Source organism: Grampus griseus (assembly GCF_964374135.1).
Source record: "Grampus griseus genome assembly, chromosome: 7".
Lineage (NCBI taxonomy): Eukaryota > Metazoa > Chordata > Mammalia > Artiodactyla > Delphinidae > Grampus > Grampus griseus.
This window is the reverse complement of record NC_139001.1, coordinates 60731548-60752724: the sequence shown is the minus strand read 5'-3', so window position 1 is coordinate 60752724 and position 21177 is coordinate 60731548. Positions and strand designations below refer to the sequence as shown.

Here is a 21177-nt window from a genome sequence, read left to right as displayed (position 1 = left end):
TATTTTCAATATTTTGTTCCAATTTCAGGCAAAAAACGGGGTCCAAGAAATGGAGTGTTGTTCTCTAGAATCTGACTGGATCTATTTCCATCCTGATGCTTCTGGTAGAATAATACATGTTGGCCCAAATCAGGTCAAGTGAGTATTTTCCTTAGTTACTTTAAAGTTAAAAGTAGCCTTTGGTAGTATTTATTGGCATCTTTATTTTTGCCAGCTAACTACTGAGCAAATTTTGGAAATAATTAACTTTTTGTAGGGTGCTTCCTCAGAGAATGGCATCTAGAAAACCTGACTTTATTCTTTCAACCTCATCATTACTGTTTGTAAATATTACATTTGAGTAAGTTCTTTGTTGGATGATAGATGACGTGTGAGGAAAAGATTACATATTGGTTCATCCTCATCAGGTCTTAATTCATTCTCCAGGATTAATGAGAGAGATGATTTATCTTTGTTCTAAAAGACAGCCTTACTGCTGGAGAAGCAGCAGGTTGTTTGAAGTAAATCTTGTTGTATTTAGTTTACCCACATCTTCCACACAGTTGACCTCTCCTTCCTTGAAACACTCTTCATTTGGCTTCCCTGACACCACAGTGCTCCTGAATATTTTCTTCCCTCTCTGATCTGTCTTTCTTAGTATCCATTCACGTTCTTTATCTTCTTTTTTTTTTTTTTTTTTTTTTTTTTTTTTTTTTTTGCTGTACGCGGGCCTCTCACTGTTGTGGCCTCTCCCGTTGTGGAGCACAGGCTCCGGACGTGCAGGCTCAGCAGCCATGGCTCACGGGCCCAGCCACTCTGCGGCATGTGGGATCTTCCCGGACTGGGGCACGAACCTGCGTCCCCTGCATCGGCAGGCGGACTCTCAACCACTGCGCCACCAGGGAAGCCCACGTTCTTTATCTTCTACTCAGACTTTAAGTCCTCAGGACTTAGACCCTCTTTTCTCACTCTTTGTTCCCTTTCTGCTTGATACTCCTGTTTATTCCCTTGGCTTTAAAGATCCTGTATACACCAAAACTCCAAAATTTCTCTTAGCACAAACCTCTCATCTAAGTTTATGTCATAAGTCTGGAATCATTCTTGACACTTTCTTACCTTCTTGTCTTTCATCAGTATACGTGTACTTAAACACTCACTTGCATTTTCTCTCTCTCTCTCTCTCTCACACACACACACACACACACACACACACACACACACACACACACACGCACCATATATCCCATCAATCCAGTTTATTTTGCTACTAAACATTTCTTAAATCTGCCTCTTTCTGCCCTTGGCCACTGTCACCACCTTGGTCAGATCATTGTCATCACTAGCCTAGACTATAATATTTGCCTTCTTACAGGACTCCCAAGGATCTACTTTTTACTCTTTAAGTCTGTTTTCTTCTCAGCAGCTAGAGTGATTTTTAGAAACATTAACAAACACAAAAACCTAACCAAGTGAATTCTGTTTTAACCTTTTTATGACCTCCTATTGCGCTTAAGATAAAGACCAACATACTTAGCTGGTCTAAAAGATTCTTCCCACTCAGTTTACTTCAGTCATGCTGTCTTTTCACAAAGCTAAGGACCTGTTCCCTCTATTTGAAGTCTGTTTCCCCTACCTGTTTTGCCTAATTTCTATTCATATTTTATGCCCCCTTAAATGTCCCTTTTTCAAAGAGTGCTTCCCTGGCACCCTTCATTAGATTAGCTGCCCCATCATATTTTCACTCTACCCACTATATAATCTTCTGTAGCACCTACAGCAATTTAAATTAATTATTTGTATGATTATCTGTTTGAATATCTAGGTTGGGAATCATGAGCTCCATGATAGGGAAAGAGTCTATCTTGTTGACACCTGTAACCCTGGCACTGAGCATAGGTCTTAATACAGAGTAGGTGCTCAGTAAGTATTTGTTGAATAAGAGGAGTAGTGTCTGCATTCTTTATTTTGTATGCTTCATGATAATTCGTCTACTCTGAATCAGTTATAAGGAGGATGAAGGGACTTAATGAAAAAAGATTATGAACTTTTATAAAAAGTCATTAAAAGTATGGTCAGCTTTAATAAACCTTACTCTTTTTTTTTTTTTTTGCGGTACGCGGGCCTCTCCTGTTGCGGAGCACAGGCTCCGGACGCACAGGCTCAGCGACCATGGCTCATGGGCCCAGCCACTCCGTGGCATGTAGGATCCTCCCGGATCGGGGCATGAACCCGTGTCCCCTGCATCGTCAGGCAGACTCTCAACCACTGCGCCATCAGGGAAGCCCAATAAACCTTACTCTTAATGTTTGTTACCACACATCTTTTATATTAGTTTGAGTTTAAGAAAATAAGGTCCACAAAGAGTGTGTGCCCTTTTGCTAGGTTTTAAAAGATAGGCACTCTTAAATGTTGGCACTAATTAAGATAACTAATTAAGGAATTTAAAATGTAATCTGATTTCTTTGTCTCTGGCAAACTCTAAGGCCTCCAGCTCTCTCTGGCCACAGTGGCTGCTTCTCCCTGCTGTTCTCTTTGCCTGCATTTGAGACTTTAAGCTTTGAGGACATTGTGCTTTTGATGCTTGTTAATGCTGTGAACAGATTTGTGTAGGTGGTGAGAATATTCTTTTACTTTCACTTGCTTAATAAGCTCGAATCGTGAGGTCATTTGCACTCAGAAAACTCAAACCTTTAAATATAACCTTAAGAAAAAAGAAAAGAATTAAGTCATTTGCAGTTTTAAAATACTACTCTACTATGAAAACTCTCGGTTTAGAACTTAGTTGCCAATCCAGTCTATATTATATTTAACTCTGAGTGTTGTTCATTGATACCTCATTCTATCTTCAGAAATAAAAATGTAAATATCTACTATAATGCCATTGTTAAAGCTGAAATGTTGAAGACCTGCTGCAGGATGGTAGAGAGGAGGTTCTTTAGAGTAACTTTCATTAAGCCAGTTTGGAAGATAGTGTAAGCCTCAGCAAGCTGCTGCATTACCTACTTCAGTAGCACCTGTTGTCACATATCCTGTTTTTCTGTTTAACAGAATCTCTAAATTTGAAGAAATTTATGGACACTTAAGTTATCAGACATTAATATTTTGGACTAATCAGGAGGAGAAGAGAACAAACTCAGTGTTGTTACCATAATTTTCATTTGTTAAGTTTCTTTTCATTAGTTCAACTTTGACATTTTGATGGTGTGTTAAGATCTTAGGTTCTTAGAATCCTTTTTACCTTTTCAGAGTTTTAAAGCTAAGTGAAGTAGAAAATAATAGTGCCCAGCATCAGATCTCTGAAGATTTTGTCATTTTGGCCAACAGGGAGAAGAATAAAGTAAGTCAGAAGTACTTTAAAATCCTTTGTATATCACTGTCTTTCTATATAAGAATATAATATGCAAATGTATTTCTCTTTTAGTGTGGCAGAAAAGAAAAGCACAGTTCTATAAAAGTCTGTTCATTTTGTCTACATGGGTAGCTAGTCTTAGCCCCATGTATAATATCTATGAGATTTGAAGAGAGCTGATTATATTGACTTTATCTTTTGCTTATTTCTGTTTCCTTTCTGGGTTTCTCTTTAAGTTTTTATTGATGAATTATCAACCTTTGGGTTTAATTAATTGTGCACACTTAGGGTAAGAAAGGTTAGATATAAACTTTAAAAAATTACACACCATTCTTTGACTCCAAATGGTTCTTTGTCTTTAGCATATAAATTAAGAGCCTGAAGAAAATCATGCAGAGGGAAATTTCCAAAAGCAGATCGACTCTTTATTTGCTGTACTATACTAAGGCAAAAATCAGAAGGGCAGGTGAAGTAACAAATCTGTAACCTTTGTATTTCTAGTTTGGTATTTTATCCATTAAAAACTTTAATAAAGTATTTTTATTAATTGGAGGATCCAAAATCTGGTTCAGAATTTTCTCAGTTGAGGAAAGAATTGTGGATGTTAGAGAAGGGTTGGTTAGTTAACAAATTCGTTAATACAGTTTTGCCATTGACTACATAATAGGACTTGTCATATATTTTTATTTCTCTCCATATGATAGAATGAAAACTTACCCACTGTTACAGCTTCTGGACGGGTGGTAAAAAAAAGCTTTAACCTTCTGGATGATGACCCAGAACAAGAGGTATTACTTTAGCCAGAAATAATAAACTAAGCTTGTATGAACTTGCCCTGGGGTAGAGGTTGGGGAGCTCCATGCAACCTTAGTCTGTAGGATTGTGTGTGCTATTTGAACCGATGTGTCTCTGTCTCCTCTCTTTTAATATTGGAATTATTCTTAAGATTTTGTTTGCAGAAGATTTCATAGGACCGAAATAATTTGAAAACACTATTATTAGCTTATTGTTTTGTTGATATGCACACTTCCTAGGGAAATCTCTTAATAGAAAATTATTGAGTTACATCTTGATGACTATGGCTTTTGCCTTGTTTTTCACTTACTAGACATAGATGTATTTGTTAATATTCATGAGCCAGAGGAGGAGGGTGTAAGGGTGTGGTAAATCAGTTCAGCCTTTGGCCTCAACTTGACATTGCCAGTCACTAAGCTAATACATTTTTATCCTTTTCTTAAAAAAAAAAAAGCACTGGAATCAACTGAAAGTGTTCATACTTCAAATATATAGCCTTTGCGTAAATACTGAATCCCTTTAGACTCTATAACTATATAGTTCATATGACCATTTCTAGGTAGAAATATTGAGTAGATCTCTAAGGATAGTTTTTTTTTTTTTTTTTTTTGGCAATACGCGGGCTTCTCACTGTTGTGGCTTCTCCCATTGTGGAGCACAGGCTCCGGACGTGCAGACTCAGTGGCTATGGCTCACAGGCCTAGCCGCTCTGCAGCATGTGGGATCTTCCTGGACTGGGGCACAAACCCGTGTCCCCTGCATCGGCAGGTGGACTCTCAACCACTGCGCCACCAGGGAAGCCCTAAGGATAGTTTTTTTTTTTTTTTTTTTTTTTTTAAGGATAGTTTTTGAAAATCTTTTAAAATAGGTTGGAGGTGGCACAGTATGTGGCTACTCTCAAAAAAGAAAAAATATATATTCTTTTGAACCAAATATATATTTATTCTTTTGAACCATCGAGAACAAAGCAGAAAGCTTCCTACCCTGTAGGTAAAACTATATTCAAAAAAAAATACCAAAAAAAAACATGCCAAAGTTACCAAAAAGTGGCAAGAATACTTAAGAAGGGAGAAGGTAGTAGCAAAGAGAAAGATACTCTGCATTGTGAGATTAGAAAACAAAAACTTTTCACCTGTAAAGGAAAAGTTGAAAGGGGTTGTGACTAAAATCTATAAAATTACTGACACTCAGGCAAGAAGTCACCTTTTGAAGTTTGCCCAAGGTAAGATTACGGCAAAAAAGTAAATTAAAAGGAATCACTGGTAATAAATCTACGTAAATTTTTATGTCATAGGTGGTAAAGGCAGAAAATGTAAATGGGTTAAAAATCAGTTTGACCAAATGTGAGTGAAGGTTTAGTATTTGGTGATTAAGAGAAACTTGCTGTGCCTGTCAAGATGTGCCATCCCTGGATGGGTGAGCATAGATCTGCTTCCCCATGAGACTGTTGGAGTCCCAAGTTTTCGTCCTTGAGACAGAGTTCTGGGGTTAGATTTTTCTCTCTTAATGTCTTTACCATCATTAATCATTTCTAACTAACGTCTCTTATCCCAGTCCTGTTCTGTGGGTTGGATTTCTGTTCCTAATATTCTCCCTCAAGTATAAGCAGCCATTTTTGCTTGCAGGATCTTAATTCCCCAACCAGGGATGGAAAGCTTGTAGTCCTAACCACTGGAACACCAGGGAATTCCCTAAGAAAGGGTTTTTTTTAAAAAAGGATGGCAAATAGGGTCATAAATAGTATATGATGGGCTATCAGTTCTTCTTGAAATGACTTGTGTTTTTCTGGTATGAGAACCTTCCGAGCACAGGGGGAAGTCTTCAAGTTTCAGAACTGAGTTTTATATATTTAGTCCTATCTGGAAACCAGTGAATACACCTATCAGTGTCAGCAGTTGAATACCTCTTTCAAATTTGGAGACACTCTGGCTTGCTGTCATAATAGAGGATTTCAGTTATACTTTGGCTGAGATCTACATAGACTTGGTTGTGTTCATCAAAATCTGTAGGATACTTCTTGAGTCCTAAAAATCTTGAGACTGATATTTTACTAGGCAGATAAGTGGAAACACATTTCTATCTATGCTCCCACCGATTCATTTTTCTTTCTACATATTTTTATAAATAGTAGTTAAGCCACAAATGTAGAAATAATCCTAACTGGATTTTGCCCCTCTTTTCTTTTGCCTTATCTATTCCCCAAGACTTTCAAAATTGTGGACTATGAAGATGAGTTAGATTTGCTTTCTGTGGTAGCTGTTACTCAAATAGATGCTGAAGGAAAAGCTCACCTGGATTTCCACTGTAATGAATATGGAACTTTACTTAAAAGCATTCCACTCGTGGAGTCATGGGATGTGGTGAGTAGAGTCCATGGAATACAAAGTTGTAAGAGTTTCCTTTATAGGTGACATTTATTGGAACAGATGTTACTGTGTTCACGTCAGTCCAAGTTCACCTATACCAGTGACCACATGGAAGAGGTTATCATCCTACATGCAGGACAAAATGAGTACTTCTTTAGACTTTCTCCTCTAGGGATGAGAATTTCTCCTTACCAATGGCTTTAAAGATAAAGTTTTATGCTTTTTTCATGAGACATGCTGTCTATTTCCTTACCATAGTCTAGTTTTCTCCTATTTTATAAGTTTGGTAATGTTTTAAAAAATAAAAATATACTGTATCAAATCCCCACAGTTATTTAATAGAGACAAATCTAAGCGTGTAGGGTTTTCAAGCACTCTTAGAAGCGTTTGTCTGCTCTTCTAAGTATTATAGAATATAAAAGTTATAAAGAACAGTAGATGTTACTTTACCCAATCATTGTTTTATCAATGGAGAACCTGAAAGATTTAGCAACTTGCCCACGGTCACAAGTGAAATAGTGGCAATGTTGGCAATAGAATCTGGGTGTTCAGACTCCTAAGTCCAGGGTTCTTTTCATTCTCAACATTTTGTGTAATGCTTTTCTCATAAGTCGTCTGCATATCCACAAATAATGAAAAATAAACTATTTCTGGCAGCTATTTTGCCTCCAAGTATATATTTGAACATCCCTAGCATAGACGCTGTGACATTTTAATGACTCAGCAGTGAATATGATTATGTGAAGAGGAGATTCCATTTGCCTTTGTTTTCGTTACAGACATATAGCCACGAAGTTTACTTTGACAGAGACTTGGTACTACACATAGAACAGAAACCCAGCAGGGTCTTCAGCTGCTATGTTTACCAGATGGTATGTGACCCTGGGGAAGAAGAAGAAACCACAAACAGAAGTTGTAAAAAAGATTGCAATAATTTTAAATTTTGAGATGTAACTTCTGAGACTTCTAGCCAAACACCCCAGCAGCCATGTCCAGTCCTCCTTTTTATTATCTGCATAGCATATTCTCCAGTATTTTCCAGAGAAGGTCTTGTGTTGACTTCAGATGACTGTGACTTCTTTTTTAAACTCTTGCCATACAAGGTGGTGAGTACTTCATTTTATGTAGAGATTTTTTACAATGACATCCCAAGAAGTCTAACATTTTGCAGTTTTTAGGCGGGTGGTGATGCAAATATAAAACACTGAAGAGCAGAGAAAGAGGTTAATTCTAATTATTGGGAGAGGGTCATCGATGAGTAGGTGTTTAACGTGGTTGTTAAAGGATGGCCTGGGATTTTGATTAGTAAAACTAAGGGTGAGAGATAAAAAGAAAGATACAAAAGATACAGAAAGAAATCAAGAAATTCTGTATCCTCTCACCCAAACTTTGTTTAAGGATGGAAAATGAGATCTATAATATGAAAGAATACTTTGAGCCAAAAATGTGTCATCACAGTTTAAAAAAAATGTATATGTATATATGTTTTGTGTTTGTATATAGTATCAGGAATTGGCTGTAGTTCCCCAATATCTTTTCTTCCATGGTTTTATTCTCTTGGTTTGATGTTCCCATTGGTTTTTTGTGTTTCTATTAGGCTAATGTAAAAGATTTCAAGCAAACTGTAAGTGAAATTTTTTTTCTCATATGTAGGCTGTTTAGCTGTTAATACATCTAAGAATGTTGTATTCATTTCACTCTTCTATTTATTTGGTGAGTCTTCCAGTTCTGCTTAGGCAATATTTTCATACCTAGGCAATAAGATAAAGGTATCCTGGGTTGTACCAGCTCTGCTCCCTGTAGAAGAGTAGATAAAGTCCCAGGAGTTCTTACTAGTTTGGAAACTGACTGGCAACTAGAAAAAGGTTTTGGCTCTATCTTAGCTGTGAGATGAGTATTTTTTCTTCTTTGTTAGAACTGATCAAAATATGATCCTTGAACTCAGATAATCATTCTTCAGAATGTTAAATAAAAGCAACCCAAGTAAAGGGAGGAAAATGTTTCTTTGTGGTTCCTGTTTGAAAAATCCAGTTGCTTGCAATACATATGTTTAGCACATTTCTCTGATTCAGGCTCAAAAGAATAACTAGTAAAAATAGAAGGGGAGGAGACAGCAGTAAAAATCATTGCTGATTCAAATTTAAAATTAAAATATGGGATATTAGCTTGGATGATTTACATCAAAATCCTCCAGTTTTTCCTTCAGTTTTGGCCTTATGCCATGTTAAGAACAATGTGAATTCTGCCCTGTTCTGCCCTTGAAGTTTGCAGATAAATTTCAGGCTAATTATGATCAACAGGGCTGGTGAGAGAAAGGCGTTAGCTATTCCAAAAGTCTAGAAATTAGTAGCAGAGTCCATAAATTAAAAAAAAATAAAGCCTAAAACTGTCTTTTGTGCAATAGAAAAGAAGATTGCTAACATTTTAGAATAAGGGAAAATATTTATATGTTGGCTAAAAATAAATCTTTCTGAATCTGCACTTATGTATAATAACCACTTGGGAAAGTAAAAGTGATTGATTACCTCATGAGCAAGATGATAAAACTATCTTCATATATTAAATTCTAATACTTTTATATCTACAAGTTGAAAAATCCATTCTCGTTTTATGCATATTTAATAGTACTATTTAATATAATATTTGAAGTCAGAGTATTTTGGAGACATGATTGTGATTGCAAAGCACAGTTATGAATAGCTGAATAGTTATGATGTGCTAGATATTGCCCCAGACTTCCAACTAGACATGAGCTATATCTAAATAGTCCTGCCCAGTGAATTTATACCTTGAAACAGGTTCGATAAGAGGAAATAGATAAATATCAGAGAAAAGAAAAGAAACCAGTATGGTGGGTTTCAAAGCAAATGCAGTGCTATGTAAAGGCAGAAAGCCTGCTCTCCATTTCCAAAAGTGTTTCAGAAAAGGATGTCTTAAGACTTCAATTCTGTCAGATTTTTTTTTAAAAAGCAGGCTTGTTGAGTTTACCTTTCTCTAAGTCATTGCCTTCTTTTTATGAAGGAACTCATCTGTTCAGAAAGGCATCTGAGAACTATCTGAGATTCTTGGCTGCTTTTTTGGTGGGGGCAGGGTTGGGTGGAATACTTCCAGTCAAGACAGGAACTGAGCACTAAGAAACGCCTATTGTCTCACTGCTGCCCAAATCAAACTAGACCTGGATCCACATGCCATATGGGCCAGGCAGGAAATGCACCTAGTGTGAAAGACAATAGGGAGTTGTGGACAGTGTAACATAGGAGAGCTATGCCCCAACTAAAGGGACAAGCTGCTACTGCTTAATTTAATTAAGCTGCTACTGCTTAGTTTCAGCCAGTTGTAACACCATGTGGGAATGTGGACTGCATGATTGTTAACAAGAAGGTTAATAAAAAGGGTGCCAAAAGATAAAGAAGATAGCAAAGAATGTGGTAAATGCACAGGTAACAGACATAGCAGGAAACAATAGAGCATGATTCCCCCAAAATTATTGGCTTCCCAGCTCCCTACAGTGGCAGCAGCTGCTCATTCCGCCGCCTGCCAGACATGAGACTGCTGTTCTCCTGAGGGCAGAGGGAAGTGGTAGTTAATATCCTCCTGCCCCTCCTTAACCCTCCTCTCTATCTGACTATTTTAGAGGCTTCAACTATGTGCCAGCCTACTTAACAGGTGCTAGGGGCAGGCATAAAACAATATGGGTGACATTTCTGAATGTTTAATGCAAGATTGGGTGAAACAGGGTAGCTTCTTTTAGATGGTCCAGATATTAAGCTGATGAGAGGTATATTTCTGCATTTCTCTCTTTGATCTAAGGGTCTGAATTCTCACAGTATCAGTGCAGCAAGATTATTGTTCTTTGACTTTCTAAAACATTTCTCGCAACTCAGAGAGAAAACAAAACAAATCCTATTGTAGTTGCTATTTGAACTACCTTGTGAGGAGATGATACTGTTCTATTTAAATAAACTAAGGTTTTGTTCCACATTTTTCCATCAATTGAATGTTTTGTTTCTTGTACACACTTTTTTCTTAATGATAGCATATTTATTGAGTGCTTTCTATCTGCCAATCTATCTGTGATACATGTAAAATGAATTGTCTCACTTAACATTCAAAATAACCGTATGAGGTATGAACTACCATTTTTCTTCCTCATTTGTAAAATGAGGAAAGTGAGGCTTACAGAAGTTAATTTGCCCAAGGGCCTACAACTAATAAGTGCAGAGATGGGAAACACATTCAGATTTGTTTGACACAAACTTATGCCAGATTTCCTCTAAAGCTCTCAAAAGGCAAAGGATGTTATTTTATCCCATATGTAGCATATTAACAATGATAACATTGGGTATATACGAAAATGCTTAAAAGTCTTTTTAAAAAATGATTAGATATCCGAATTTTGGACAAATTTTGGATGAGACACAATTGGCCTATTCATGTATATAACTTGATATAAAAGATGGCTCTTGGGCTTCCCTGGTGGCGCAGTGGTTGAGAGTCCGCCTGCCAGTGCAGGGGACACGGGTTTGTGCCCCTGTCCGGGAGGATCCCACGTGCCGCGGAGTGGCTGGGCCCGTGGGCCATGGCCGCTGAGCCTGCGCGTCCAGAGCCTGTTCTCCGCGGCGGGAGAGGCCACAGCAGTGAGAGGCCCGCGTACCGCAAAAAAAAAAAAAAAAAAGATGGCTCTTCATGCAATGGCTGAAAAAAGTCAGTTTTTAAAAAGATACAAAAAAATGGTACTCTGATCTTGTTTGTGGTGATAATAAACACCAGTATTAGTAATTACTCTTAATGTAACTTGATTTTCTTTTCAATAATTAATATGTTTTCTTACCTTTCTTACAATGTTTACATGTATGACTTACCTTTTAGAATCCCAGGGATTATGCAGGGCTAATTTCCGGTCCCTGTGTTTCTATAGAGTCTCTATCCTATAGAAAGAATAATTTATTTCAGGCCAAGGATAGATAATAGAAAGATAAGACCAACTGGCTTTTCCTAATCGTTTTATTATAAAAATTTTCAAACATACAGCAGAATTGAGAGAATTTTACAGTAAATACCCAAATACCAACCACATGGATTCTACATTTTATTCTACATGTTTTATTACTTATCCATCCATGTTATTTTTATGATGCTTTTCAAAATAAATTGCAGACATCAGTATATATCCTCCTAATACTTCAAAAGGCATATCATTAAGTAGGGTTTAGTATGGTTTCATTTTTTTCATTTTTAAGGTACATTCACATGCAGTGTAATGCACAAATGTTAAGTATAAATTTGCTAATTTTTCCCAAATCCATACACCTGTGTAACCCAAACCCTTTTCAAAATTTAGAACATTGCAATTATGCCAGAAAGTTTCCTCATGTCCCTTCCCAGTCATTCCCTACCCCAACTCTCAGATGTAACTACTGTTCTGATTATTTTGCCTCACAGATTAAATTTTTCTATTCTAAAACTTCATATAAATGAAATCATGCAAAGCATAATGCCTCTTTCACTCAGCATGTTATTGAGATTAATTCATGTTGCCTGTATCAGTGGTTCATTCCTTTTTATTGCTGAATATTCTCTTGTATGAATATGTCAGTTTGTTTTTTTCCATTTTCCTGTTGATGGACACATGGGCTGTTTCCACTTTTCTTTCTTTTTTTTTTTTGCTGTTATAAATAAAGCTGCTATGAACATTCTTATACAATTTTTTTTATGAACACATGTCTTTATTCCTCTTGAGTAAACATCTAAGGGTGGAATCATTGGGTCCTAAGGTAGGTGTATGTTTAGTTTCATAAAAAACTGCCAGACCTTTCTTCCAAAGGATTGTACCATTTTACGTTCCTTCAACAATGGGGACTTACCGTTACTCCACATTTTCTCCAACATTTGTGTTTGTCTTTTTTATCTTAGTATTTTTGGTGGGTGTGTAATCATTTCCAGTTGATACTTAGATTGTTTCTATAATACTTGTGCCTAGAGTAGCCCTCTTGTCAGATCTATCCCTTCATCTTTTTTAACACCACCCCCTACAAGGAACGGCTGAAAACATTCTTTGTGATAATAGTTAAGGTAACCTAAAACTCAGGTTGAGTTATTCTTTCTCAAACATGGAATACATTGCTCACCAGTTACTTTTGCCTTAATGGAGACCAACCTAGGAAAAACCTAGGTTGCTAAAGGGACATGTCAGACTGTTTCCACATGACTGCTGGAGCTGGACAGGATGGCACCAAAACATTGTAATAAAACAGAATATGACCTTTTCCTATAATAATTATGCGTTCATGTTATTTCTAAACCAGGTGAATTTTTGATGCTAATAGGAAAGCATATTAAACAACCTTTATGCTTTCCCCAGTAACTATATTAGATCTCTGTGTGGTTTTAATTTATATTTCCTTATTAACTAATGATAGTAAGCACATTATGTGTGTGTTTGCCATGTGTAAATTTTTAGTTTTCTTAACAAATTTATTGAGGTATAATATACATACAGTAAACTATGCATATTTAAATAATACAATTTGATCGTTTTGACATGTATGCATCCATGAAACCATTGCCACAATCAAGATAGTGAATACATCCATAACCCCAAGAAGTTTCCTCTTGCTCCTTTGTAATCCCTCCCTCCTGCCTCTCTGTTCCCCTCCCCCTTCCCAAGGCAACCACTAATCTGTTACTGTCACTTTAGATTAGTTTGAATTTTCTAGAATTTTATATACATGAAGTCACATAGTAAGTACTTTTTTTTCTGGCTTCTTTCACTCAGTTTTGTTACTTTGAGATCCATCTGCATTGCATGTATCAATAGTTCATTTCTTTTTATTGATGAGTAGCACTCTATTATATGTGTATAATCACAATTTGTTAATACATTTACCTGTTAATGTACATTTGGGTTATTTTCCTTTTTTGGCTACTACAACCAAAGTTACTATGAACAGTTGCATACAAATTTTTATGGACAGACATATACATTATTTCTGTTTGATAAATACCAACGAGGGAATGACTGAGTCATAGGTTTAGGTATATGCTTAACTTTTTAAGAAGCTTCCAAACTGTTTTTCCAAAATGGCCAAACAAAATTAATCTGCATGATGTGATACTCTATATAGAGAACCCTAAAAACTCCACATAAAAACTAGTAGAACTAATAAATGAATTCAGGAAGGTAGCAGGATACATGATTAATATACAGAAATCTGTTGCATTTCTTTGTACTAACAATGAAATATCAGAAAGAGAAAGTTTAAAAAAAAATCCTGTTTAAAATTACATCAAAAAAATACTTAGGAATAAACTTAACCAAGGAGGTGAAAGACTTATACACTGAAAACTACAAAACATTGATAAAAGAAATTTAAGATGATTCAAAGAAATGGAAGGATATCCCATGCTCTTTGATTGGGAGAATTAATATTGTTAAAATGGCCATACTACCCAAAGCACTCTACAGATTTAATGTGATCCCTATCAAAATACCCAGGACATGTTTCACATAGAACCAATAATCGTAAAATTTATGTGGAAACAAGGAAGACCCAGAATTGCCAAAGCAATCCTGAGCAAAAAGAACAAAGCTGGAGGCATAGTTCTCCCAGACTTCAGACTATACTACAAAGCTACAGTAATCAAAACAGCATGGTATTGGCACAAAAACAGACACATGGGTCAATGGAACAGAATAAGAGCCCAGAAATAAACTCACACACCTATGGCCAATTAATCTACAACAAAGGAGGCAAGAATATACAATGGAGAGAAAACAGTCTCTTTAGCAAGTGGTGTTGGGAAAGCTGGACAGCTACACATAAATCAGTGAAATTAGAAAACTCCCTCACACCATATACAAAAATAAAATGGTTTTAAGACCTAAATACAAGACATGACACCATAAAATTCCTAGAAAAGAACACAGGCAAAACATTCTGGGACATAAATCGTAGCAATATTTTCTTAGGTCAGTCTCCCAAGGCAGTAGAAATAAATGCAAAAATAAACAAATGGGACCTAATCAGACTTAAAAGTTTTTACACAGCAAAGGAAACCATCAATAAAATGACAAGACAACCTACAGAATGGAGAAAATATTTGCAAACAATACAACTGACAAGGTGTTAATTTCCAAAATACATAAACAGCTCATACAACTCAAAAAAAAGGCCAAAAGACCTAAGTAGACATTTCTCCAAAGAAGACATCCAGATGGCCAATAGGCACATGAGAAGATGCTCAATATTGCTAATTTTAGAGAAATGCAAATCAAAACCACAATGAGGTATCACCTCACACCAGTCAGAATGGCTATCATCAAAAAGTCTACAAGTAATAAATGCTGGAGAGGGTGTGAAGAAAAGTGAAAGCTTCTACACTGTTGGTGAGAATATAAATTGGTGCAGCCACTACAGAAAACTGTGTGGAGGTTCCTTAAAAACTAAAAATAGAACTATCATATGATCAGCAATCCCACTCCTGGGCATATATCCGGAAAAGACGAAATTAATGTAATCTTCTTAATTCAAGAAGATACATGTATCCCAGTGTTCATAGCAGCACTATTCACAATAACCAAGACAAGGAAGCAACCTAAGTGCCCATCAACAGACAATTGGTTTAAGAAAATGTAGTATATATACAATAGAATATTACTCAGCTATAAAAAAAGAATGAAACACTGCCTTTTGTAGCAGCATGGATGGACCTAGAGTATATCATACTAAGTGAAGTAAGTCCGACAGAGGCAAGTATTGTGTGATATCACTAATATGTGGAATCTAAAAAATAATACAAATGAATCTGTGTACAAAACAGACAGATTCACAAACAAACTTATGGTTATCAAAGGGGAAATGGGGGGAGGTATTAGGAGTATGGGATTAACAGATACAAACTACTGTAAATAAAGTAAACAGCAAGGATTTATTGTATAACACAAAATCTTGTAATAGGATTTCCTTGGTGGTGCAGTGGTTAGGAATCCGCCTGCCAGTGCAGGGGACACGGGTTCGGTCCCTGGCCTGGGAAGATCCCACATGCCGTGGAGCAACTGGGCCTGTGCGCCACAACTACTGAGCCTGCACTCTAGGGCCCACGTGCCACAACTACTGAAGCCCACGCGCCTAGAGCTGTTCTCCGCAACAAGAGAAGCCACTGCAATGAGAAGCCTGCGCACCACAACGAGGAGTAGTCCCCGCTCGCCGCAACTAGAGAAAGCCTGCATGCAGCAACAAAGACCCAACACAGCCAAAAAAATAAAATTAAACAAAAAATCTTGTAATAACCTATAATGGAAAAAAATATGAAAAAGGTACATATATATAACTGACTCATGTTGCTGTATACCTGAAACTAACACAATATTGTAAATCAACTATATTTCTATTTTTTTAATGTAAATTGCTATGGACAAAGACCCAAAGAAATTAATCTGCAAACTCATGACTGCTTTCCAGCATACCAAGGGCCAACTGTGTTTCTAAAGAACCTCTTTTGCCAGTTATGTGTTTTACTGTCATTATATAATTTATTACATTAATCCATGAAATGTGAGTATTAAAAAGAAAAATTTGCTTTTACTATTAAAAAGTTAAATGCTTTAGAAAGACTTGTTATAATCAGGTCACTAAAAATTTCTGTCAAATAAGGAGTGGACAAAGTAGCTGTGAAAGATTGAGAGATGTCTTAGCCTTGGGTTCCCTCAAAAACAGAGCCTGAAGCAAAGCCTATGTGCTACTTCTTTGATAAGGAGTGAAATCCCTGCAGGAATGAAGAGCAAGAGGAATGAAGCAGATACAGAAGGAAATCCAGGGCTTCCCTGGTGGCGCAGTGGTTGAGAGTCCGTCTGCCGATGCAGGGGACACGGTTTCGTGCCCCGGTTCGGGAAGATCCCACATGCCGTGGAGCGGCTGGGCCCATGAGCCATGGCCGCTGAGCCTGCGCGTCCGGAGCCTGTGCTCCGCAACGGGAGAGGCCACAGCAGTGAGAGGCCCGCGTACCGCAAAAAAAAAAAAAAGAAGGAAATCCAGTATCAAGCTGGCTAAGTGCAACTAAATGCTTAATCTCATGAATCAACCTCTGAGAAGGCACATGAACTGCCCCTGGGCAGTATGTGAGGGACAAGATGGGGAAAAATGGAGAATAATCTATCCCCCAGTTTTTATCATCTGCCACTCTTCAAAGCTCATCCCCAGAACATCATTCCCCTGAATTTCCAGACTGCACAAGGCTGAGTTCACCTTGACATCAATGGACAGAAACCAAGGGGAACTCAGAGAAAAGTGATGAGTGAGGTCGTTAGGCAGGTTGTGCCAGCATGAAGTTTGCAGAGTCCACACAGAATGGTGTTGGTAGCAGTGGCTGGAAGAAGAGAGGGGTGAGGCCAACAGAATTTGATTTTGTACAAGGTGTCTGATAAAAGGGGGAACTGAAAAAAAATGGAAGGATTCTGGACTCAGATTTCTTCACTTGTATCTCTGGGTTCTGGTCTGCTTTAAAAATACCAGTTCTGGAAATGATATCCAGTGAGTGTGGTTTATGCCAGAAAGATGGGAGAGAACACCAATCAGCAAAATCAAACCTAAAGAAAACTTCTTGGCCTTATATCAAAGATAGTTAAATGAATGTACCCTTTTATATTTTAAGTTGGAATAAAATGTTTGCAAGTTATGTATATCTTTATACAATGATTTCCTTTTTAATTAACTTTTTAAGTTAACTGACCAGCCAGCCTTCCTCAATAATGTCAGATAATAGAACTTGTTTATTCTTTCTAAAAAATTTAAGCCTTATTGATTTATTTTGATAGTTTGATTTTAATAGTTGGGAGATACTGATTTTTTTTTAATTGAAGTATAGTTGATTAACATTGTTGTGTTTGTTTCAGGTGTATAGCAAGTGGTTCAGTTACACACATATATATTATTTTTCAGATTCTTTTCCATTATAGGTTATTATAAATATTGAATATAGTTCCCTTTGCTGTACAGTAAGATATTGATCTTTAATAACTGCTTTATTGTGCTATAATTGACATACCATAAAATTCACTCTTTGAAAGTGTACAATTCAGTGATTTTTAGTATATTTACAAAGTTGTGCAACCATCATCACTATGTAGTTCTAGAACTTTTCATCACCCCAAAGAGAAACCCTATACACATTTGCAGTGATTCCCATTCTTCCTTTCCCTCAGTCCCTGGCAACTGCTACTCTACTTTCTGTCTCTATGGATTTGCCTCTTCTGGACATTTTATATAAATGAAATCATGCAAAATGTGGACTTTTGTATATGACTTCTTTCACTCAGCGTAATGTTTTCAAAATTTCATCCATGTTGTATCATGTATCAGTACTCCATCCCTGTTTTTGGCCAAATAACATTTCACTGTATAAATGTAATATATTTTATCATTTCATCTCTTGATGGATGAGTTGATTCTAATTTTTAGCTATTTTCAATAATGCTGCTATACACATTTATGTACACGTTTTTGTACAGCTACGTGTTTTCAATTCTCCTGATACATACCTAGGAGTAGAATTACTGGGTCATATGGTAGCTCCATGTTTAACTTTTTGAGGAACTGCCAAACTATTTGCCACAGCAGCTGAACCATTTTACATTCTCAACAGCAGTATGCAAGAGGTCCAATTCCTCCACCTCCTTACCAACAATTGTTATTTTCCATTTTTTATTATAGCAATACTAGTGAGTGTAAAGTGGTGTTTCATTGTGGCTTTGATTTTTATTTCCCTAATGACTAATGATGTTGAGCATCTTTTCATGTGCTTACTGGCCATTTATATCTTCTTTGGAGACATATCTACTCAAATCCTTTACCCATTTTAATGGGATTGTCTTTTTTTTTATTTTTTATTTTTTGGGATTGTCTTTTTATAGTTGAGTTGTAAGAGTTCTTTATATATTCTGGATATAAGTCCCTTATCAGATGTGTGACTTGCGAATATTTTCTCTCATTCTGTAGGTGGTTTTTTCTCTTTCTTGATGGTGTCCTTTGAAGCATAAAAGTTTTTAATTTTGATGAAGTCCAATTTATCTGTTTTTTCTTTTGTTGCTTTTGCTCTTGATGTCATAAGAAACAATTGCCTAATCTAAGGTCATGAAAATTTACTCCTTTTTTTTGTTTGTTTTGTTTTTTAATATTTATTTATTTGGCTGCGTCGGATCCTAGTTGAGACACGCCGGATCTTTGTTGCAGCATGTGGGCTCTCTAGTTGTGTCTTGTGGGCTCGGGCTTAGTTGCCCTGAGACATGTGGGATCTTAGTTCCCCGAGCAGGGATCGAACCCGGCTCTCCTGCATTGGAAGGCAGATTCTTAACCACTGGACCACCAGGGAAGTCCTACTCCTATTTTTTTTCCAAGAGTTTTTCATCATTTAAGTTGACTGTTTAATCTATAATATTGGGATGAATGGAATTTAATGTTAACACTACTTACTTTTTTATTCCTCCATCTATTACCTGGAAAACAAATGGCAGTTTGATTCTAAGTTTATTCACAAACTCGAGGCTGGGGACTGCCCTGGGAGGGGTGAGCATGAGGGCTAGGAGGGATGTTGCTGGGAGTCCATTCCCAGTAAGAGTTGGTGAGAGAAACAGGCCCCAGCCACTGGCTTCACTTAGAGCTAGAGGAATAAAATTTCATCTACTCCTAAAAGGAAGCGCAGGGGAAACAAGGTACTGCCAACATATCAGTTCAGGCCCACTGGTGGGTTATCTTAAATATTTTTACTTCCCCAGAGTTGAGGTGGTTGTGGTTTTCACATGGTCCTACAGTGAGTGAATACACATTCTATGATCAGTGAGATTAATACCTGTTATTTTATAAATATTGACTCTAATAGGTGACAACAAAATAGTGTCTGTGATATAAGCTTGTATGACTTTCTGATCAATTATTAACTTTTTCTGTCTCAGAATCTATCTTAGAATTTTGATAATGTATTATGATAAATATGTTACCCATTTTATTTATTTATTTATTTTAATTAATTTATTTTTGGCTGCGTTGGGTCTTTGTTGCTGTGTATGGACTTTCTCTAGTTGCAGTGAGCAGGGGCTACTCTTTGCTGCGGTGCGTGGGCTTTTCATTGCAGTGGCTTCTCTTGTTGCGGAGCACAGGCTCTAGGTGCATGGACTTCAGTAGTTGTGGCTTGCGGGCTCTAGAGCACAGGCTCAGTAGTTGTGGCACACAGGCTTAGTTGCTCCGCGGCATGTGGGATCTTCCCCAGCCAGGGCTCGAACCTGTGTCCCCTACATTGGCAGGCGGATTCTTAACCACTGTGCTACCAGGGAAGTCCCCCTGTTACCCATTTTAAACTTAGTAGACTACACAGAAGTGTCTAAGAATGCTTTTGAGTCATCGCAGGGACGTGACTGCTAATAAGGACTAAAACATTGAGACACGGCAGCTTCTGTGGCTATCTCATGAGTTTGATCATTGAACTCATTAGGTGCTCTATCTTCAAAGAACAGCGTTGTTAATTGTGCTTTTAATGACATAGGAATAAAACAAGATGCATTTTAACAGCTATTGATACCTGCTAGAAGAAACGTATGTTAGGCAAGGAAGTGCAGGTAATAATAAAATGTCCGTGTCAATGAATACTATAATTACATACAGATTAATGAAATAAGACTTTGTATCTTCTGATGTTAATCTAAAATTCTGATGATGGAAAATGCTATATTTAGGTGAGTTCAAAAGTGCATAGTCACTGACAGTCATTCTAATAAACAATATCGTTTGGGGTATAGTCCTGGAGTTAATACTTAGAACATTTACTCATCTTTGAAAAATATATTGGTGTTCCAAGGAAAATCAACAGATTAATCAGGAGGGAGGGGAATTTGCTGAGTTCTTTTTTTAGCAGAAAAATAGTACAGACTCATGAAAGACTATGAGGAGTAGGGAATGTCCTTAGTGAAGTAGGATCCAAGGTGTTGGAAGCAGCTGGAAATGCCCCGTTTGGGATTGGTCTGTGTCAGTATATGACTGAGGACAGGAAACCTGGGAATCACAGCTCACTGAAGCTCCTTGGCCTCAAGCTCCTTATCACAAGGGAAGGAACTTAGTTTGAAGTGGTTTCTGTTGGTGTCTCTCCTAAATCTGGGTCTGTATTTCAAGAAAGGGGTCTAGATCTCTTCAAAGAACCAGTTACTGTCAGCCTCTATATCTCGGTGTCACTCAGTAACAGGGCACCTTACTGTTCCATTGCAGGTTTGAATTTTAAAATGTTCAAAAGTGAGAAGTAAATCTCTCTCTCATGCACTTTCTGAGTCTGTGTCTGGGCTGTCTCTAATACTTCTCTTTTACGTTTGGAGCTAAAATCCATATGGAATTGATTTTTGCTTATAGTGTGAGATGGCGGGGTGTCTCTTTTCTTTCCCTTTTCATAGAAAAATCTAATTAATCCAGCACTACTTTTGTAATGACACCTTTATCATAAACCAGGTGTCTATATAAGGACTCTACTCCATTCCATTGGTCTATTTGTCAATATTTTCACCAATATCATACTGTATTAATTACTGTAGATTTATATCTTAATATTTAGTAGAGTATGTCCTCACATATTTTTCTTTCTCAGGAGTGTCATGGTTATTCTTGACCCTTGACATATTCTTTACTCTTCCACTTTAGAATCTACCTGTCAGGG

General features: G+C 37.0%; 1 protein-coding gene across 2 annotated transcripts in view; it reads left to right on the top strand.

Annotated features, from left to right (window-relative positions):
* Positions 1-10422, top strand: part of DCAF17 (DDB1 and CUL4 associated factor 17) — a 35171-nt gene extending 24749 nt beyond the window's left edge. Inside the window, exons 10-14 of one of the 2 annotated variants that reach the window (XM_082658380.1) lie at positions 29-138; positions 3226-3316; positions 4033-4116; positions 6328-6483; positions 7269-10422. In XM_082658380.1, the coding sequence (XP_082514506.1) occupies positions 29-138; positions 3226-3316; positions 4033-4116; positions 6328-6483; positions 7269-7436 (609 nt within the window). In that variant the 3' untranslated portion in view covers positions 7437-10422. Of the gene's footprint in view, positions 1-28; positions 139-3225; positions 3317-4032; positions 4117-6327; positions 6484-7268 lie in introns of those variants that run through there. The other variant, XM_082658379.1, reaches the window with a different exon arrangement.
* Positions 10423-21177: the final 10755 nt, after the last annotated feature.